This window comes from Tachyglossus aculeatus, chromosome 4 (assembly GCF_015852505.1).
Source record: "Tachyglossus aculeatus isolate mTacAcu1 chromosome 4, mTacAcu1.pri, whole genome shotgun sequence".
Classification (NCBI taxonomy): Eukaryota; Metazoa; Chordata; class Mammalia; order Monotremata; family Tachyglossidae; genus Tachyglossus; species Tachyglossus aculeatus.
The window spans coordinates 27,944,847-27,968,265 of record NC_052069.1 but is presented as its reverse complement, the minus strand read 5'-3'; the positions used below and the strand labels follow the sequence as shown (position 1 = coordinate 27,968,265).

Below are 23,419 nucleotides of genomic sequence, written 5' to 3'. Positions count from 1 at the left end.
ACTGGGGAGGCTCCACGGTGTTCAGGCCATCCACGCGGGGCTCACGAGTCTCAATCCCCAGATGAGGTAACCGAGGCCCAGAGAAGTTGTGCGACTTGCCCAAAGTCACCCAGCTGACAATTGGAGGAGCCGGGATTTGAACCCATGACCTCTGACTCCCAAACCCGTGCTCTTTCCACTGAGTAGTACGATACCTAATTTCTGTCCTCCCAGCCCACACTCCGGCTGGCTTGATCTCAGCTAGGAGCCCACACAACTCCGTCACGGGGAGGGGCGGGGGGATTGTCTCCCCCCTTTAGTACCTGAAACTAAAGGGGACTGTCTCCCCTTTCAATCAATCAATCAATCAATCGTATTTATTGAGCGCTTACTATGTGCAGAGCACTGTACTAAGCGCTTGGGAAGTACAAATTGGCATCACATAGAGACAGTCCCTACCCAACAGTGGGCTCACAGTCTAAAGACTTTCAATTCAGGTGCTCAACATGTATGAGCCCGTCACAGGGGAATTGGGTCCCCTTCAATTTCAGGGTGCTCAGTACAAGGGGGAGACAGATTAGAAGGGGGAGACAAGTGCTTGTTAAGCGCTTACTATGTGCCAAGCACTGTTCTAAGCACTGGGGTAGACACAAGGTAAGCTGGTTGTCCCACACTGGGCTCACCGTCTTAACCCCCATTTAACAGATGAGGGAATGGAGGCACAGAGAAGTTAAGCCGTTTACCCAAGGTCACACGGCAGACAAGTGACCTTAGAGAAGCAGCGTGGCTCAGCGGAAAGAGCCCGGGCTTTGGAGTCAGAGGTCACGGGTTCGAATCCCGGCTCCGCCAATTGTCAGCTGTGTGACTTTGGGCAAGTCACTCCACTTCTCTGAGCCTCGGTTACGACATCTGTAAAATGGGGATGAAGACTGTGAGCCCCACGGGGGACAACCTGATCACCTTGTAACCTCTCCAATCAATCAATCAATCAATCGTATTTATTGAGCGCTTACTGTGTGCAGAGCACTGTACTAAGCGCTTGGGAAGTACAACTTGGCAACATATAGAGACAGTCCCTACCCAAGAGTGGGATCACAGTCTAGAACGGGGAGACAGAGAACAAAACCAAACATGTTAACAAAATAAAATAAATAGAATAGATATGTACAAGTAAAATAAATAAATAGAGTAATAAATATGTACAAACATACATACATATATACAGGTGCTGTGGGGACAGTGCTTTGCACATAGTAAGTGCTAAATAAATGCTATTATTATTATAAGTGGCAAAGTTGGGATTAGAACCCATGTCCTCTGATTCCCAAGCCCAGGCTCTTGCCACTAAGCCATGCTGCTTCTCTATTATTATTAGAAGGCGGGGGGAGACACGCATCAAAACAAGTAAAACAGGCACCAATAGCATCAATATCAATAAACAGAATTATAGAGATATATACATCATTGATACCAGTAAATAGAATTATAGACATTCATTCGTTCAATTGTATTTATTGAGTGCTTACTTTGTGCAGAGCACTGTGCTAAGCGCTTGGGAAGTACAATTCGGCAACAAATACAGCCAATCCCGGCCCACAACGGGATCGCAGTCTAGAAGGGGGGAGACAGACATCAAAATAAGTAACAGGCATCAATACAAATAGGTAGAATTATAGATGTATACATGTGTACAGAATTGCTGATGGGAGGAAAGAGCAAACTGTGAGCCCACTGTTGGGTAGGGACTGTCTCTATATGTTGCCAATTCGTACTTTCCAAGCGCTTAGTACAGTGCTCTGCACATAGTAAGCGCTCAATAAATACGATTGATGCTGAGTTTATGGGGGTTAATATCCATTTTTCCAACAGTTCCAGTGAAGCAACATGGCCCTTTGGGAAGAGCAGTGGTCGGAGTGTTTAGAGGACCCGGCGTCTAAATCTGGAACCTCCACTTGCCGGCCTTTTTCTAATGGCATTTATTAAGCGCTTACTACGTGCAAAGCACTGTTCTAAGCCCTGGGGAATTTACAAAGTGATCAGGTTGTCCCACGGGGGGGTCACAGCCTTAATCCCCATTTTACAGATGAGATGACTGAGGCCCAGAGAAGTGAAGTGACTTGCCCAAAGTCACACAGCTGACAAGTGGCGGAGCCGGGATTTGAACCCATGACCTCTGACTCCAAAGCCCGGGCTCTTTCCACTAAGTCACGCTGCTTCTCCTTGTGAGATTATCTTTTAGACTGTGAGCCCACTGTTGGGTAGGGACTGTCTCTATTTGTTGCCAATTTGTACTTCCCAAGTGCTTAGTACAGTGCTCTGCACACAGTAAGCGCTCAATAAATACGATTGATGATGATTATCTTGTATCTTGTAACCTGGGGCGCATTCCAAAGCTACGGTTATTTTCGATCCCATTATCTTGCAACAACTCTGTGCTATTTGAACACTTTTAATGGCCCAGCACCGCCCTGTATGCTGCACAAGATGCGAGGGAGGTAGTCTTTCTGCACTTCTAATAATAATAATAATATAATAATAATAATGATGGCATTCTGTTTCTCCTCGACTCTCTAATCCCCGCAATTCTCCCTCCTGTGTACTCTGCCTTTTGTTTTTCATCTCCACAGCCTGACGTACATGCACTGGAGCCTGGAAGAAGCTGGCAGTCTCTGCCCTGAAATCAACAGTTTTTAATAATAATAATGGCATTTACTAAGCGCTTACTATGTGCGAAGCACTGTTCTAAGCGCTGGGGGGATTACAAGGTGATCAGGTTGTCCCACGGGGAGCTCACAGTCCTAATCCTCATTTTACAGATGAGGGAACCGAGGCTCAGAGAAGTTGTGACTTGCCCAAAGTCACACAGCTAAGTGGTGGAGTCGGGATTCGAACCCATGACCTCTGACTCCCAAGCCCGGGCTCTTTCCGCTGAGCCACGCTGCTTCTCTAAGGTCGCTGGTCTGCTGTGTGACCTTGGGTAAACTGCTTAACTTCTCTGTGCCTCCATTCCCTCATCTGTGAAATGGGGATTAAGACTGTGAGCCCAATGTGGGACTTGTAGCTCACCTCCTCCAGGAGGCCTTCCCAGACTGAGCCCCTTCCTTCCTCTCCCCCTCGTCCCCCTCTCCATCCCCCCATCTTACCTCCTTCCCTTCCCCACAGCACCTGTATATATGTATGTACATATTTATTACTCTATTTATTTGTTTATTTATTTTACTTGTACATATCTATCCTATTTATTTTATTTTGTTAGTATGTTTGGTTTTGTTCTCTGTCTCCCCCTTTTAGACTGTGAGCCCACTGTTGGGTAGGGACCGTCTCTATATGTTGCCAATTTGTCCTTCCCAAGCGCTTAGTACAGTGCTCTGCACATAGTAAGCGCTCAATAAATACGATTGATGATGATGATTGATGATGACTTGCCCAAAGCCACACAGCTGACAAGTGGTGGAGCAGGGATTCGAACCCGTGACCTCTGACTCCAAAGCCCGGGCTCTTTCCACTGAGCCACGCTGGTATTTGTTAAGTGCTTACTATTCATTCATTCAATCGTATTTATTGAGCGCTTACTGTGTGCAGAGCACTGTACTAAGCGCTTGGGAAGTACAAGTCGGTAACATGTAGAGACGGTCCCTGCCCAACAGCGGGCTCACAGTCTAGAAGGGGGAGACAGATGTGCCAAGCACTGTTCTAAGCGCTGGGGTGGATACAAGGTAATCAGGTTGTCGCACCGGGGGCTCACAGTCTTCATCCCCATTTTACAGATGGGGTAACAGAGGCACAGAGAAGTGAAGTGACTTGACCAAAGTCACACAGCTGACAAGTCTCAGAGCCAGGATTTGAACCCATGACCTCTGACTCCCAAGCCCGGGCTCTTTCCACAGAGCCACGCTGCTTCAATGAGTTCAACGTGGGTCAACGTCTTATTAGGCACGTTGGAAAGCAGGGAAAGAAACGACAGCAAAGGGAGAGATCAATCAATCAATCAATCAATTGCATTTATTGAGCGCTTACTGTGTGCAGAGCACTGTACTAAGCGCTTGGGAAGTACAAGTTGGCAACACAGAGAGACGGTTCCTACCCAACAGTGGGCTCACAGTCTAAAAGGGGGAGAGATAGGAAGCCTGGAGTCACAGTTACAAGCAGGGCTCTTAATAGTAATAATAATAATAATAATCATCATCATCATCATCATCATCAATCATATTTATTGAGCGCTTACTGTGTGCAGAGCACTGTACTAAGCGCTTGGGAAGTAGAAATTGGCAACATATAGAGACAGTCCCTACCCAAGAGTGGGCTCACAGTCTAAAAGGGGGAGACAAAACCAAACATACTAATAAAATAAATAGAATAGATATGTACAAGTAAAATAAATAAATATAAATAGAGTAATAAATACGTACAAACATATATACATATATACAGGTGCTGTGGGGAAGGGAAGGAGGTAAGGCGGGGGGATGGAGAGGAGGACGAGGGGGAGAGATTTTAGACTGTGAGCCCACTGTTGGGTAGGGACTGTCTCTATGTGATGCCAATTTGTACTTCCCAAGCGCTTAGTACAGTGCTCTGCACATAGTAAGCGCTCAATAAATACGATTGATTGATTGATTGATTGATTGAGAGGAAGGAAGGGGCTCAGTCTGGGAAGGCCACCTAATAATAATGATGGCATTTATTAAGCGCTTACTATGTGCAAAGCACTGTTCTAAGCGCTGGGGAGGTTACAAGGTGATCAGGTTGTCCCACGGGGGGGGGGGGGCTTACAGGCTTCATCCCCATTTTACAGATGAGGTAACTGAGGCCCAGAGAAGTTGAGTGACTTGCCCAAAGTCACACAGCTGACAATTGGAGGAGCCGGGATTCGAACCTCTGCCCTCTGACTCCAAAGCCCGGGCTCTTTCCACTGAGCCGGATCAATCAATCAATCGTATTTATTGGGTGCTTACTGTGTGCAGAGCACTGTACTAAGCGCTTGGGAAGGACAAGTCGGCAACATATAGAGACGGTCCCTACCCCACAGCGGGCTCACAGTCTAGGAATAATGATGGTATTTGGTAAGTGCTTACTATGTTCCAGGGACTGTACTGAGGCACTGGACACAGTCCCCGTTCCATGCGGGGCTCACAGTCTCAATCCCCATTTTCCAGATGAGATAACTGACTGAAGCACGGAAAGTGAAACGACTTTCCAGGCGAATCAGGATTCGAACCCACGACCTTCTGGCTCCCCAGCCTTTGCTCTATCCACTATGCCATGCTCCTTCATTCATTCATTCGATCGTATTTATTGAGCGCTCACTGTGTGCACTTCTCAGCGCGCTTCTTAGGGAAGCAGGGTGGCTCAGTGGAAAGAGCCCGGGCTTGGGAGCCAGAGGTCATGGGTTCTAATCCCGCCTCCGCCACTTGTCAGCTGGGTGACTTTGGGCAAGTTACTTGACTTCTCTGTGCCTCAGTTCCCTCATCTGGAAAATGGGGGTGAAGACTGTGAGCCCCACCAGCTCCTCCACGAGTCTGCTGTGTGACCTTGGGCAAGTCACTTCACTTCTCTGCGCCTCAGTTACCTCATCTGTAAAATGGGGATTAAGACCGTGAGCCCCACATGGGACAACGTGATCACCTTGCATCCCCCACAGTGCTTAGAACAGTGCTTCGCACAAAGTAAGCATTTAACAAATACTATTATTATTATCATCATCATTAGAGAAGCAGCATGGCTCAGTGGAGAGAAGCAGCATGGCTCAGTGGAAAGAGCATGGGCTTGGGAGTCAAAGGTCAAGGGTTCGAATCCCGACTCTACCACTTATCTGCTGTGTGACCTTGGGCAAGCCACTTAACTTCTCTGTGCCTCAGTTACCTCCTCTGTAAAATGGGGGTGAAGACTGTGAGCCCCACCAGCTCCTCCACGTGTCTGCTGTGTGACCTTGGGCAAGTCACTTCACTTCTCGGCGCCTCAGTTACCTCATCTGTAAAATGGGGATTAAGACCGTGAGCCCCACGTGGGACAACCTGCTCACCTCGTATCCCCCCAGCGCTTAGAACAGTGCTTTGCACAAAGTAAGCATTTAACAAATACCATTATTATTATCATCATCATTAGAGAAGCAGCATGGCTCAGTGGAAAGAGCATGGGCTTGGGAGTCAAAGGTCAAGGGTTCGAATCCCGACTCTACCACTTATCTGCTGTGTGACCTTGGGCAAGCCACTTAACTTCTCTGTGCCTCAGTTACCTCCTCTGTAAAATGGGGGTGAAGACTGTGAGCCCCACCAGCTCCTCCACGTGTCTGCTGTGTGACCTTGGGCAAGTCACTTCACTTCTCTGCGCCTCAGTTACCTCATCTGTAAAATGGGGATTAAGACTGTGAGCCCCCCGTGGGACAACCTGATCACCTTGCATCCCCCCCAGAGCTTAGAACAGTGCTTTGCACATAGTAAGTGCTTAATAAATGCCATTATTATTATTATTATTATTATTATCATTACAGAAGCAGCATGGCTCAGTGGTAAGAGCATGGGCTTGGGAGTCAAAGGTCAAGGGTTCGAATCCCGACTCTACCACTTATCTGCTGTGTGACCTTGGGCAAGCCACTTAACTTCTCTGTGCCTCAGTTACCTCCTCTGTAAAATGGGGGTGAAGGCTGTGAGCCCCACATGGGACAACCTGATCACCTTGTATCCCCCCCAGCGCTTAGAACAGTGCTTTGCACATAGTAAGAGCTTAACAAATGCCATTATTATTATTATTATTACCATGGGCGCTTAGAACAGTGCTTCGCACATAGTAAGCGCTTAACAAATGCCATTATTATTATTATTATTATTATTATTCTTACCATGGGCGCTTAGAACAGTGCTTCACACATAGTAAGCGCTTAACAAATGCCATTATTATTATTATTATTATTATTATTATTATTATTATTATTATTATTATTACCATGGGCTTTAAAGCAGTCAGTCACCTTGCCCCCTTCTTGCTCACCTCGCTGTTCTCCCACCACAACTCAGCCTGCACACTTGGCTCCTCTGCAGCCGACCTAATCACTGAACCTTGATCTCATAATAACGATGGCATTTATTAAGCACTTACTATGTGCAAAGCACTGTTCTAAGCGCTGGGGAGGTTACCAGGTGATCAGGTTGTCGCACTGGGGGCTCACAGTCTTCACCCCCATTTTACAGATGGGGTAACAGAGGCACAGAGAAGTGAAGTGACTTGACCAAAGTCACCCAGCTGACAAGTCGCAGAGCCAGGATTTGAACCCATGACCTCTGACTCCAAAGCCCAGGCTCTTTCCACTGAGCCACGCTGCTTCTCTTATCTTATCTATCTCACCACCGACCTTTGGCCCAAGTCCTTCTGCATTCCCCTTGCACTTGGATTTGCTCCCTTTTTTCACCCCTCCTTCAGTCCCTCAGCACTTAATGATGTGTATAGATCTATAATTCTATTTTACATTGATATTTATATTCGTATTTAAATTTGTATTTAGATTTGACATTTATATTGATATTTATTTACATTGATGCTTAGCGGTGTGACCTTGGGCAAGCTACTTCACCACTCTGGGCCTCAGTTATCTCATCTGTAAAATGGGGATTAAGACTGTGAGCCCCACGTGGGACAACCTTGTATCTACCCTGGTGTTCAGAACAGTGCTTGGCACATAAGTGTTTAACAAATGTCTTTATTATTATTATTGATGCCTGTTTACTTGTTTCGGTGTCTTCCTCCCCCCGTCTAGACTGTGAGCCCATTGTTGGGTAGGGATTGTCTCTATTTGTTGCTGAATTGTACTTTAACAATAATAATGACGGTATTTGTTAAGCGCTTACTAGGTACAAAGCACTGTTCTAAGCGCTGGGGCGGTTACGAGGTGATCAGGTTGTCCCACGGGGGGCTCACAGTTTTAATCCCCATCTTACAGATGAGGGAACTGAGAAGTTACGTGACTTGCCCAAAGTCACACAGCTGACAGTTGGCGGAGCCAGGATTTGAACCCGTGACCCCTGACTCCAAAGCCCGGGCTCTTTCCACTGAGCCACGCTGCTTCTCTAACTTTCCAAGAGCTTAGTACAGTGCTCTGAATACAGTAAGTGCTCAATAAATACGATTGAATGAATGAATATATCTGTAATTTATTTACTTATACTGATGTCTTCCTCTGCCTCTATAATAATGATAGCATTTTTAAGCGCTTACTATGTGCAAAGCTCTGTTCTAAGCGCTGGGGAGGTTACGAGGTGATCAGGTTGTCCCACGGGGGGCTCACAGTTTTAATCCCCATTTTACAGATGACGGAACTGAGAAGTTACGTGACTTGCCCAAAGTCACACAGCTGACAGTCGGTGGAGCCGGGATTTGAACCCATGACCTCTGACTCCAAAGCCCGGGCTCTTTCCACTGAGCCACGCTGCTTCTCTAACTTTCCAAGAGCTCAGTACAGTGCTCTGAATACAGTAAGCGCTCAATAAATAGGATTGAATGAATGAATATATCTGTAATTTATTTACTTATATTGATGTCTGTCTCTGCCTCTATAATAATGATAGCATTTATTAAGCGCTTACTATGTGCAAAGCTCTGTTCTAAGCGCTGGGGCGGTTACAAGGTGATCAGGTTGTCCCACTGGGGGCTCACAGTCTTCATCCCCATTTTACAGATGAGGGAACTGAGAAGTGATGTGACTTGCCCAAAGTCACACAGCTGACAGTCGGCGGAGCCGGGATTTGAACCCATGACCTCTGACTCCAAAGCCCGGGCTCTTTCCACTGAGCCACACTGCTTCTCTAACTTCCCAAGAGCTTAGTACAGTGCTCTGAATACAGTAAGCGCTCAATAAATATGATTGAATGAATTAATATATCTGTAATTCATTTATTTATATTGATGTCTGTCAATAAATATGATTGAATGAATTAATATATCTGTAATTTATTTATTTATATTGATGTCTGTCTCTGCCTCTAGACTAAGCTCATTGTGGACTGGGAACGCATCTACCAACTCTGTTCTATTTTACTTTCCCAAGCACTTAGGACAGTTTATACTTCCCAAGCGCTTAGTCCAGTGCTCTGCACACAGTAAGCGCTCAATAAATACGATTGATTGATTGATTGATTGATTGACAGTGCTCTGAACACAGAACAGCATGGAGAAGCAGTAAGGGGCTGGGAATCCGAAGGACTTGGGTTCTAATCCCTACTCTGCCACTTCTCTGCTTGGTGACCTTGGGCAACTCACGTCACTTCTCTGGGCCTCAGTTACCTCATCTGTAAAATGGAGATTAAGACTGTGAGCCCTATGTGGGACAGGGACTGTGTCCAACCTGATAAATTTGTATCTACCCCAGTGCTTTAGTACAGTGCCTGGCACATAGTAGGTGCTTAACAAATACCATTAAAAAAAATTAAGTACTCAATAAATACAACTGATTGATTGATTGGGAGATAGAGAGGATAGAGGTTATGAGATAACCCTATATGGCCTGGCCATCCACTCTTCCAAACACTCCCCTGAAATAATTAATTCATTCATTCAATCATATTTATTGAGCGCTTACTGTGTGCACAGCACTGTGCTAAGCACTTGGAAAGTACAATTCAGCAACAGAGACAATTCCTGCCCACAACGGGCCCACAGTCTAGAAGGGGGGAGACAGGCATCAAAACAAGAAAACAGGCATCAAAAGCATCAATATAAATGAATAGAATTATAGCTATATACATATTATTAATATAAATAAATAGAATAGTGTGGCTTGGTGGAAAGAGCACAGGCTTGGGAGTCAGAGGTCATGGGTTTGAATCCCGCCTCCACCACGCGTCAGCTGTGTGACCTTAGGCAAGCCACTCAATCAATCAATCAATCAATCAATCGTATTTATTGAGCACTTACTGTGTGCAGAGCACTGTACTAAGTGCTTGGGAAGTACAAGTCGGCAACACATAGAGACAGTCCCTACCCAACAGTGGGCTCACAGTCTAGAAGGGGGAGACAGAGAACAAAACCAAACATATTAACAAAATTAAATAAATAGAATAGATATGTGCTCTCCTTCCTGCATAGATTATGTCTGACATGATTAGACATGACCACATGATTAGACATTACCACAATTTGGACAGCCTTGAAGCCCAGAGTAAGGAGTTTCTGCCTGATGCGCAGATTGATTGGTAGCCATTGGAGATTTTTGAGGAGGGGAGTAACATGCCCAGAGCGTTTCTGCACAAAGACATTCCGGGCAGCAGCATGAAGTATGGATTGAAGTGGGGAGAGACAGGAGGATGGGAGATCAGAGAGAAGGCTGATGCAGTAGTCCAGATGGGATAGGATGAGAGCTTGAGCGAGCAGGGGAGCGGTTTGGATGGAGAGGAAAGGGCGGATCTTGGCAGTGTTGTGGAGCTGAGACCGGCAGGTTTTGGTGATGGCTTGGATGTGAGGGGTGAATGAGAGAGCGGAGTCGAGGATGACACCAAGGTTGCGGGCTTGGGAGACGGGAAGGATGGTAGTGCCGTCAACAGACATGGGAAAGTCAGGGAGAGGGCAGGGTTTGGGAGGGAAGACAAGGAGTTCAGTCTTGGACATGTTGAGTTTTAGATGGTGGGCAGACATCCAGATGGAGATGTCCTGAAGGCAGGAGGAGATGCGAGCCTGGAGAGAGGGGGAGAGAGCAGGGGCAGAGATATGTAGATTTGGGTGTCACCAGCGTAGAGATGATAGTTGAAGCCTGATAGTTGAAGCTGTGGGAGCAAATGAGTTCACCAAGGGAGTGAGTGTAGATAGAGAACAGAAGGGGACTGAGAACTGACCCTTGAGGAACCCCGACAGTAAGGGGATTGGAGGGGGAGGAGGAGCCTGCAAAAGAGACTGAGAATGAACTGCCGGAGAGATGAGGAGAACCAGGAGAGGACAGAGTCTGTGAAGCCAAGGTTGGATACCGTGTTGAGGAGAAGGGGGTGGCCCACAGTGTCGACGGCAGCTGAGAGGTTGAGGAGGATTAGGGTAGAGTAGGAGCCATTTATAGCAACATTACCCAGGCCCAGCCTATGGAAAGTTTTATTTTTTGAAGAAAATATTCTGGTAAAAGTCTTCAGGGCCAGATAGACCTGGGGCAAATTGAACTTCACACAGAGAGCTTCATTCAGCCCTTTCTTCCTCCAACGTTGGCCTCCACCACATCCTGCTGTCTGGGATGCCACTGGAGGATTCCCACTCCAGGAAGGCTGGTGAACACAGGAGAAGAGGCAGCACAGAATATTTGGGGACAGTAGCTGCCATGCAGGTAGGCTCCCAGGCCAAAGGAAAGAAGGAAATCTCTGGAAGTACAATGGTCAAAGGTTGCATTCCTGTTAGGTCTTGGCCTCTGCTTGATCACTTCTGGGTGTGCCTGCACCACTTCACAATACATCTTCCCTTTGTTCTCTGGTCTTTGGAAAGGAAAAGGTCCTCACCTACTTCCTTGATCTAATCGGGAGCCCTGGTGAGATTTAATCACTTACAGAACAAAGGAGGAGCCCCATGGGAAACCCCCCTTCCGTGTGGGATTGAGTACAATTGACTGAATGAATAAGTGGAGTTATTACTGCCTATCCTAATGTATTTATCCTGTATCTTACTCTTTGCTTAAGTGCTGGATTCATTCATTCATTCAATCGAATTTATTGGGTGCCTACTATGAGCACTGTACTAAACACTTGATAAGCAGCGTGGCTCAGTGGAATCAATCAATCAATCGTATTTATTGAGCGCTTACTGTGTGCAGAGCACTGTACTAAGCGCTTGGGAAGTACAAGTTGGCAACATACAGAGACGGTCCCTACCCAACAGTGGGCTCACTAGAAGGGGGAGACAGAGAACAAAACCAAACATATTAACAAAATAAAATAAACAGAATAGATATGTACAAGTAAAATAGAGTAATAAATATGTACATACATATATACAGGTGTTGTGGGGAAGGGAAGGAGGTAAGATGGAATGGAGAGGGGGATAATAATAATAACAGTAATAATACTAATAATAATGGCATTTATGAAGCGCTTACTATGTGCAAAGCACTGTTCTAAGCACCGGGAAGTTTACAAGGTGAGCAGGTTGTCCCATGTGGGGCTCACAGGAAGCAGCGTGGCTCAATGGAAAGAGCCCGGGCTTTGGAGTCAGAGGTCATGGGTCAAATCCCAGCTCTGCCAATTGTCAGCTGTGTGACTTTGGGCAAGTCACTTAATTTCTCTGTGCCTCAGTCACCTCATCTGTAAAATGGAGATAGGACTGTGAGCCTCACCTGGGACAACCTGATCCCCTTGTAACCTCCACAGCGCTCAGAACAGTGCTTTGAACATAGTAAGCACTTAATAAATGCCATTATTATTAGTATTATTAATCCCCATTTTACAGATGAGGTAACTGGCACAGAGAAGTTAAGTGACTTGCCGAAAGTCACACAGCTGACAAGTGGCGGAGCTGGGATTTGAACCCATGACCTCTGACTCCAAAGCCCGGGCTCTTTCCACTGAGCCACGCTACTTCCCCCTTAGTAGAAGCACTATTGGTAGTAATAAACTTGTCTGTGACAGACCCGCTCCAACACAACTGCAATGGTTGCTCATTTATCTCTTTTAGACTGTGAGCCCACTGTTGGGTAGGGACTGTCTCTCTATGTTGCCAACTTGGACTTCCCAAGCGCTTAGTACAGTGCTCTGCACACAGTAAGCGCTCAATAAATACGATTGATTGATTACCTCCATGAACCGCAACCCCTCTCCACTGACTTTAAGACACTCACCAGCTCTTCCCCTCCTCTACAACCTTGCTCCCTTCTCCTACTGAGAAGAGCCGCTTCTCCTAGAAAAGCAGCATGGCTTAGTGGAAAGAGCGTGGGCTTGGGAGCCAGAGGTTGTGGGTTCTAATCCCTGCTCGGCCGCTTGTCAGCTGTGTGACTTCGGGCAAGTCACTTCACGTCTCTGGGCCTCAGTGACCTCATCTATAACATGGGGATTAAGACTTATTCCCCCTCGTCCCCCTCTCCATCCCCCCATCTTACCTCCTTCCCTTCCCCACAGCACCTGTATATATGTATTTATGTTTGTACATATTTTTTACTCTATTTATTTATTTATTTATTTTATCTGTACATATCTATTCTATTTATTTTATTTTGTTAGTATGTTTGGTTTTGTTCTCTGTCTCCCCCTTTTAGACTGTGAGCCCACTGTTGGGTAGGGACTGTCTCTATATGTTGCCAATTTGTACTTCCCAAGCGCTTAGTACAGGGCTCTGCACATAGTAAGCGCTCAATAAATACGATTGATGATGATGATGATGATGATGATGATCTTGTATCTACCCCAGCACTTGGAACAGTACTTGGCACATAGTACCATCATTATTAATAAATAATAAATGATGATGGCTTAATAAATCCCATCATTATTACTATTATTTCAACCCAGCCTGCACACTTTGTTACTCTAACACCAACCTACTTAGTGTGCCTCGATCTCATCGCTCTCACCACCAAAGGCTTGCTTTGGTCCGTCCTCCTACCTAGAACTCAGATGCACTAGTGAATAGAACATCGGCCTGAGAGTCAGAAGGACCTGGGTTCTAATCATATTTATTACTCTATTTATTTATTTATTTTACTTGTACATATCTATTCTATTTATTTTATTTTGTTAGTGTGTTTGGTTTTGTTCTCTGTTTCCCCCTTGTAGACTGTGAGCCCACTGTTGGGTAGGGACTGTCTCTATACGTTGCCAACTTGCACTTCCCAAGCGCTTAGTACAGTGCTCTGCACACAGTAAGCGCTCAATAAATATGATTGATGATGATGATGATGATTTATTTTACTTGTACATATCTATTTATTTTATTTTGTAAGTATGCTTGGTTTTGTTCTCCGTCTCCCCTTTGTAGACTGTGAGCCCACTGTTGGGTAGGGACCGTCTCTATACGTTGCCAACTTGTGCTTCCCAAGAGCTTAGTACAGTGCTCTGCACACAGTAAGCGCTCAATAAATACGATTGATGATGATGATGACGATAATCCTGCCTATGCCGCTCTTCTGCTGTATGACCTTGGGCAAGTCACTTCACTTCTCTGTGCCTCAGTTAAATGGAGATTAATATAAAATGGAGATTAAGATGTGAGCCCTGTGTGGGACACGGATGGTGTCCAACCTTGATTAACCTGTATAATGATAATAATAATAATGATGATTTGTTAAGCGCTTACTATGTGCGAAGCACTGTTCTAAGCCCTGGGGGGGATACAAGGTGATCAGGTTGTCCCACGGGGGGCACACAGACTTCAACCCCATTTTACAGATGAGGTAACTGAGGCCTAGAGAATAATAATAATAATAATAATGTTGGTATTTGTTAAGCACTTACTATGTGCAAAGCACTGTTCTAAGCGCTGGGGGAAACACAAGGAGATGAGGTTGTCCCATGTGGGGCTCACAGTCTTAATCCCCATTTTACAGATGAGGGAACTCAGGCCCAGAGAAGTGAAGTGACTTGCCCAAAGTCACACAGCTGACAAGTGGTGGAGCCGGGATTAGAACCCACGACTTCTGACTCCCAAGCCCAGGCTCTTTCCACTGAGCCATGCTGCTTCATGCTGTATCTACCCTAGTGCCTAGTGCTTACCCAGCGCTTAGAACAGTGCTTGGCACAAAGTAAGCACTTAATACAGAGAAGCAGCGTGGCTCAGTGGAAAGAGCACGGGCTTTGGAGTCAGAGATCATGGGTTCGAATTCCAGCTCCGCCACATGTCTGCTGTGTGACCTTGGGCAAGTCACTTAACTTCTCTGAGCCTCAGTTACCTCATCTGTAAAATGGGGATTAAGACTGTGAGCCCCACATGGGACAACCTGATCACTCTGCATCCCCCCAAGCGCTTAGAACAGTGCTTTGCACATGGTAAGCGCTTAACAAATGCCAACATTATTATTATTATTATTAATAATACAGTTATTATTACTAGTACAGGGAAAGTACAGCTCAGAGAAGCAGCGTGGCTCAGTGGAAAGAGCACGGGCTCGGGAGTCAGAGGTCATGCATTCAAATCCCTGCTCCTCCGCTTGTCAGCTGGGTGATTCTGGGCAAGTCACTTCACTTCTCTGTGCCTCAGTTACCTCATCTGTAAAATGGGGATTAAGACTGTGAGCCCCCCGTGGAACAACCTGATCGACTTGTATCCTCCCCAGCGCTTAGAACAGTGCTTTGCACATAGTAAGTGCTTAAAAATGCCATTATTATTATTATTACTTAAATACCATAAACAGAAATAACCTCCTTCCCTCTTCACATCCCCATCTTCAAACCCCTACTAAGCTCTTGTAATAATAATTGAGGTATTTTTTAAGTGCTCACTATGTGCCAGGCACTGTACTAAGTGCTGGAATAGATATCAGGTAATTGGGTAGGACACAGTCCCCGTCCCACATAGGGCTCACCGTCTTAATCCCCACTTTACGGATGAGGTAACAGGCACCAAGAATTGAAGTGACTTCCCCAAGGTCACACAGCAGACGAGTGGTGGAGCTGGGATTAGAACCCAGGTCCTCTGATTCCCAAGCCCGTGATCTCTGCACTAGGCTACACTACTTAATCCCAGCTCTGCCAATTGTCAGCTGTGTGACTTTGGGCAAGTCACTTAATCAATCAATCAATCAATCATATTTATTGAGCGCTTACTGTGTGCAGAGCACTGTACTAAGCGCTTGGGAAGTACAAGTTGGCAACATATAGAGACGGTCCCTACCCAACAGGGGGCTCACAGTCTAGAAACTTAATTTACTTAACTTCTCTGTGCCCCAGTTCCCTCATCTGTAAAATGGGGATTAAGACTGTGAGCCCCACCGTGGGACAACCTGATCACCTTGTAACCTTCCCAGCGCTTAGAACAGTGCTTTGCACATAGTAAGCGCTTAATAAATGCCATCATCATTATTATTATTATTATTATTCTCTCATACCTCCTTCAGGAAGACTTTCCTGTCTCACCTTTCATCACTTCGCCTTCCTCTTCCTTCCCTATAACTTCTCTATTTGGGTTCATAACCTCAAAGCACTTTGTTACTCTTCCCTTTACAGCGCTTATGTACATGCCCTTTTATTTTGCTGCTTTCCCTAACTGTACCTTTCCCTTTCCCAAGCGCTTAGTACAGTGCTCTGCACACAGTAAGCGCTCAATAAATACGAATGACTGATTAATGTCTGTCTCCACAACCGGACTGTAAGCAGAGAGGACCAGGATAATGCCTCAACAACTTTACTGTACTCTCCCAAGTGGCTAGCACAGTGCTCTGCACAGAAAGTGCTCAATAAATATCGGTGATTGACTGATTGGCTGGTCAAAGCCCTTCTAAAATCACTTCTCCTCATGGAGCGCCTTCCCGGAATAATCTCTCATATTGCCTCCTCCCGTCACTTCATATTTCCACATCAGGTTTTGACACCTGTCTACATGTTTTGTTTTGTTGTCTGTCTCCCCCTTCTAGACTGTGAGCCCGTTGTTGGTAGGGATTGTCTCTATATGTTGCTGACTTGAACTTCCCAAGCACTTAGTACAGTGCTCTGCACACAGTAAGTGCTCAATAAATACGATTGAATGAATGAATAGTACTTATTAAGCATTTAGGATGTGCCAAGCACCGTTCTAAGCCTTGGGGTAGATATAAGTTAATCAGGTAAACACAGGCCCTGACCCACATGGGGCTCACACTTTTAATCCCCAATTTACAGATGAGGTAATCCAGAGAATCCCCCCGACTCCACCTCCTCTCCCTCCCCACAGCACCTGTATATATGTTTATACAGATTTATTACTCTATTTTACTTGTACATATTTACTATTCTATTTATTTTATTTGGTAAATAGATTTTCTTTTGTTGTCTGTCTCCCCCTTCCAGACTGTGAGCCCGCTGTTGGGTAGGGACCGTCTCTATATGTTGCCGACTTGTACTTCCCAAGCGCTTAGTCCAGTGCTCTGCACACAGTAAGCGCTCAATAAATACGATTGAATGAATGAATGAATGAATGAGAAGTTAAGTGACTTGCCAGCTGTGTGACTTTGGGTAAGTCACTTGACTTGTCTGTGCCTCAGTTATCTCATCTGTAAAATGGGGATTAAGACTGTGTCTCCCCTTTCCAGACTGTGAGCCCGTTGTTGGGTAGGAACCGTCTCTATATGTTGCCGACTTGTACTTCCCAAGCGCTTAGTACAGTGCTCTGCACACAGTAAGCGCTCAATATATACGATTGAATGAATGAATGAGAAGTTAAGTGACTTTCCAGCTGTGTGACTTTGGGTAAGTCACTTGACTTGTCTGTGCCTCAGTTACCTCATCTGTAAAATGGGGATTAAGACTTTGAGCCCCACTTGGGACAACCTGATCACCTAGTATCCCCCCCGGTGCTTAGAACAGTGCCTGGCACATAGTAAGCACTTAACAAATACCATTATTATTATTATTAGCACATAGTAAGCACTTAATATTATTATTATTATTATTACAGTCCTCAGGCATTTGTATAATGGACATGCAGGATTTACTAAGTAAAATTAAAGGCATATTCACTGCAAACTCTATAATGTAATACATTTTAGGGAGATATTAACCGATTATTTACTAGCTGGAATACGGAAACACAATTCTGCCTGACTTACGAAACCTACAGCTATTATGTAAATGTGAAATTTTGGAAATCCTGAAATTACATGAATCCCCAGCAAAGGCAGTTCAGTTCAGTTCTCCTAAAATGCTTTAAGAGAGAAGCTTTAAAAATAACAGAGAAGCTTTAAAAATAAAGGCAAATGTTTCCATGTTTATTAGATCAATTACAGTCCTCACTGGGAATAGCTAATAGAATTCCACGAAAGTGTTCGATACTCTCATTTTAAACACACATATTTAAAAGGGAGAACAGGTACTTATTTTTTTATGGAAACAAAATCTATTTTTGAAAATGTGTATTTTACAAGTCCTAAAGTAAAGCAAAAGAAGAAAATTAACTGCATAATCTTACTATAGGCTTGGAGAATGTGTTTCTTTTAATTCCTTTGAAAAATGTTAAAGTGCTTTTCCTTTGGTGGAACAGCTAATTTGTTTCTTCTACGGTAGAAATCGGCTTAAATTTTATACTTGCTGATGTGTTCCCGGGCTATAACGAGCCTCTGAATTTGCGAAGTGCCTTCATATATCTGAAAGAAAACAATGATAGTAAACGGTGAAATGACTGGTCATCAGTGTAATGACTGCAAGCGCTTAGTACAGTGCTCTGCACACAGTAAGCGCTCAATAAATACGATTGATTGATGATTAGAATAAAAACTTCATCGTTATGAAACACTGACGTCAACAGGAGAAGCAGCGTGGCTCAGTGGAAAGAGCCCGGGTTTTGGAGTCAGAGGTCATGGGTTCAAATCCCGGCTCCGCCAATTGTCAGCTGTGTGACTTTGGGCAAGTCACTTCACTTCTCTGGGCCTCAGTTCCCTCATCTGTAAAATGGGGATTAAGACTGCGAGCCCCCCGTGGGACAACCTGATCACCTTGTAGCCTCCCCAGTGCTTAGAACAGTGCTTTGCACATAGTAAGCACTTAATAAATGCCATTTAAAAAAAAACAAAAAAACCCCAGGAATTCAGGTGCCCACACCTGATTGAAAAATGAGATGTTCCTCAGTTTGGGGTGGTTTGTTTTACACTGGAATGTAAATAACAATCCCAATTACTGTGCCTTCATTGTTTTCTTTCATTGTCAATTGTCAATCGTATTTATTGAGCGCTTACTTTGTGCACAGCACTGTACTAAGCGCTTGGGAAGTACAAGTTGGCAACATATAGAGACGGTCCCTACCCAACAGTGGGCATTCATTATTCATTGTGAATAGCAATAACAAAGAAGTGTTGGTTGAGAGTCCTACAGGAACCCTTCAAAGCCCTACTGAGAGCTCACCTCCTCCAGGAGGCCTTCCCAGACTGAGCCCCCTCCTTCCCCAGGACTGAGCACCTGTATACACGTATATATGTTTGTACAGATTTATTACTCTATTTATTTATTTTACTTGTATTTATTCTATTTATTTTATTTAGTTAATATGTTTTGTTTTAAATAAATAAATAATAATAGCGTTTGTTAAGCGCTTACGAGGTGCAAAGCATTGTTCTAAGCGCTGAGAGAAGAGGTCCCGCTGAGATTCGAACCCAGGATCTCCCCCTCCACTCCCTCTCCATCCCCCCCGCCTTACCTCCTTCCCTTCCCCACAGCACCTGTATATATGTATATATGTTTGTACGCATTTATTACTCTATTTATTTATTGATTTTACTTGTACCTATTCTATTATTTATTTTATTTTGTTAATATGTTTCGTTTTGTTGTCTGCCTCCCCCTTCCAGACTGTGAGCCCCCTGTTGGGTAGGGACCGTCTCTATATGTTGCCAACTTGTACTTCCCAAGCGCTTAGTACAGTGCTCTGCACACAGTAAGCGCTCAATAAATACGATTGATGATGATGATTTATTACTCCATTTATTTTACTTGTACCTATTCTATTTATTTTATTTTGTTAATATGTTTCGTTTTGTTGTCCGTCTCCCCCTTCTAGACGGTGAGCCCGCTGTTGGGTAGGGACCGTCTCTATATGTTGCCAACTTGGACTTCCCAAGCGCTTAGTCCAGTGCTCTGCACACAGTAAGTGCTCGATAAATACGATTGAATGAATGAATGAATGAATGTTTACTACACAGGCGCTTTAACCATGTAAGCCACGGAGTGTTGTCTGTCTCCCCCTTCTAGACTGCGAGCCTGCTGTTGGGTAGGGACCGTCTCAATATGTTGCCAACTTGGACTTCCCAAGCGCTTAGTCCAGTGCTCTGCACACAGTAAGGGCTCAATCAATACGATTGATTGATTGATTGATTGATTGATTGATTTCCACTCAGCCAGGCCGCTTTAAGCTCACAGTCTTCCACGCTGACCCCATCCCAAGTGCCCAACAGCTCCATGGACACGGTGCCTCTCCTTGTGGGGTGAGGAGTGGCTTCCTCAGTCTAGCCCAAGCCTGCGTTTGTCCAGGGAGCGGAGAGGATAGCCAGCGAAGGCTGCTCGGCTGAGCCAGTCTTGGCCACCGCAATCAATCCATCAATCAATCGTATTTATTGAGCGCTTACTGTGTGCCGAGCACTGCACTAAGCGCTTGGGAAGTACAAGTCGGCAACACATAGAGACGGTCCCTACCCAACAGCGGGCTCACAGTCTAGAAGGGGGAGACAGAGAACAAAACCAAACATACTAACAAGATAAAATAAATTGAATAGATATGTACAAGTAATCAATCAATCAATCGTATTTATTGAGCGCTTACTGTGTGCAGAGCACTGTACTAAGTGCTTGGGAAGTACAAGTTGGCAACATATAGAGACGGTCCCTACCCAACAGTGGGCTCACAGTCTAAAAGGGGGAGACAGAGAACAAAACCAAACATACTAACAAAATAAAATAAATAGAATAGATATAAATAGAGTAATAAATATGTACAACCATATATACATATATACAGGTGCTGTGGGGAAGGGAAGGAGGTAAGACGGGGGGATGGAGAGGAGGATGAGGGGGAGAGGAAGGAGGGGGCTCAGTCTGGGAAGGCCTCCTGGAGGAGGTGAGCTCTCAGTAGGGCCTTGAAGGGACAGAGGGAAAGACTAATGCGGACACACCCTGATGCCAGGTTCTAAAACCTCTTCTCAGACGTTCCTTTAAATAAATCAATAAAAATAAATGATGGCATTTATTAGGCGTTTACTATGTGCAAAGCACTGTTCTAAGCGCTGGGGGGGGGGATACAAGGTGATCAGGTTGTCCTGCGTGGGGCTCACAGTCTTCATCCCCATTTTACAGATGGGGTAACTGAGGCTCAGAGAAGTGAAGTGACATGCCCAAAGTCTCACAGCTGACAAGTGGCGGGGTTGGGATTAGAACGAATGACCTCTGGCTCCCAAGCCCGGACTCTTTCCACTGAGCCACGCTGCTTCTCTATATGTTGCCAACTTGTACTTCCCAAGCGCTTAGTCCAGTGCTCTGCACACAGTAAGCGCTCAATAAATACGATTGATTGATAAAGACAGTTCACTCGTTATTTACAAAGTCGATCTAGTCATCTCCGAATTAGACCTCCTGCCTTCAAAGGAGGATTACCTACAGTCAATTTAACACTTCCTCCTTAAACAAGCATGTACTAATCTGATGAATTAAATCAATATTACATCTTTACTAGTTGCCCCAAGGGCTTAGGCACAGAGTCATCTGCTCCCAGAGAGGATGATTACCCAAGCAGCAGAATTAGGGAAAAGAACCTTGGGCGGGTCACTTAACTGCTCTATGCCTTGGTTTTCTCATCTGTAAAATGGGCATTTAATAATCAATCAATCAATTGCATTTATTGAGCACTTACTCTGTGCAGAGCACTGTACTAAGCGCTTGGGAAGTACAAGTTGGCAACACATAGAGACGGTCCCTACCCAACAGTGGGCTCACAGTCAAGAAGGGGGAGACAGAGAACAAAACCAAACATATTAGGAAAATAAAATAAATAGAATAGATATGTGCTCTCCTTCCTGCATAGATTATGTCTGACATGATTAGACATAACCAACATGATTCGGCATTACCACAATTTGTTACCAGGCCATCATCCCTTGCCAACTTGTTGCCAACTTGTACTTCCCAAGCGCTTAGTACAGTGCTCTGCACACAGTAAGCGCTCAATAAATACGATTGATGATGATCACTATTATTCATTCATTCAATTGTATTTATTGAGCGCTTACAATGTGCAGTGCACTGTACTAAGCACTTGGAAAGTACAATTCAGCAATAAAGAGGGACAATCCCTGCCCACAACGAGTTTACAGTCTACTATTCTTATTCTTGTGTTCTGAAGCCAGGGCTTCAGGGCTCTGCTTGTTTCACAGCATAGAGATTGAAAAAATAAATACCACTATTGTAATTATTACGTGTTTATTAAGTATCAAGCATTGTACTAAGCACAGGGGTGGAACCAAAGGTCATAATCCCTGTCAGACGTGACACGCAAAACTACAAGGTAGGGACAGCAGATATTTTATCCCTATTTTAAGACGAGGGAATGTGGCCCGGAGAAGTTCAGACCAACAGTACAATGGCAGAGCTGGGACTAGAACCTGGGTTTTCCTGAATCCCAACCTCATGGTTTTCCATCAATCAATCAATCAATCGTATTTATTGAGCGCTTACTGTGTGCAGAGCACTGTACTAAGCGCTTCGGAAGTACAAGTTGGCAACGTATAGAGACGGTCTCTACCCAACAGTGGGCTCACAGTCTAAAAGGGGGAGACAGAGAACAAAACCAAACATTCTAACAAAATAAAATAAATAGAATAGATATGTACAAGTAAAATCAATCAATCAATAAATAGAGTAATAAATATGTACAAACATACATACATATATACAGGTGCTGTGGGGAAGGGAAGGAGGTAAGATGAGGGGGATGGAGAGGGGGATGAGGGGGAGAGGAAGGAAGGGGCTCAGTCTGGGAAGGCCTCCTGGAGGAGGTGAGCTCTCTTATTGAGCGCTTACTGTGTGCAGAGCACTGTACTAAGCGCTTGGGAAGTCCAAGTTGGCAACATGTAGAGCCGGTCCCTACCCAACAGAGGGCTCACAGTCTAGAAGGGGGACACAGACAACAAAACATATTAGCAAAATAAAATAAATAGAACAAATATGTACAAATAAAATAGAGTAATAAATACGTACAAACATATATACAGGTGCTGTGGGGAGGGGAAGGAAGTTTCTGCACTTGGCGTGCAGTGCGCATTCCCTGGGGTGAGGGTAGGGAGAAAGCCAGCCAGCTTCGGGGTAAAGCGAAATAATAATGATAACGATGGCATTTATTAAGCGCTTACTATGTGCAAAGCACATAGGTCACCCTGGAGACACTTTAAGGAAATCAGATAGGGAGTCCTTGGTCGAAACACCAGGAAAAGACAGTCAACTTTGGTTCTTAGGCAAACAAGGAAACAACACCATAGTCAAAAGGGAGGAAAGAAAGGGAAAAGAATGGGCAGACAAAAAGTATGCGGTTGGTTGAAGTATTTCGATTTCAAAAAGAAAGCACAGACCCACGGATTCTGGGTGAGACGCCCTGCAGGGAGACAAGACACGGGGCAAAAAGCTACGGACAAACACAAGAAACCAAAGAGATACAGGAGGGAAAGAGCAAAAGGAAGAGGGGCAGAGAAGCAGAATGAGCAAAAGGGAATGTGAAGGCTAAAACTCAGGGATCAAGATACCAATAACAAAAAAAAAAGACACACACACACACACACACAACCCCCCCACCCCCCAAATATAGGACACTAGAAACAGACAAGAGGAAGCAAACC

The 23,419-nt window shown here is 44.9% G+C and overlaps 1 protein-coding gene across 1 annotated transcript in view; it reads right to left on the bottom strand.

The window, feature by feature from the left end:
- Positions 1 to 17,806: 17,806 nt before the first annotated feature.
- Positions 17,807 to 23,419, bottom strand: part of ACADM (acyl-CoA dehydrogenase medium chain) — a 42,755-nt gene continuing 37,142 nt past the window's right edge. Inside the window, exon 12 of the mRNA XM_038745795.1 lies at positions 17,807 to 18,196. Coding sequence (XP_038601723.1) covers positions 18,125 to 18,196 — 72 coding nt within the window. The 3' untranslated portion in view covers positions 17,807 to 18,124. The remainder of the gene's footprint in view (positions 18,197 to 23,419) is intronic.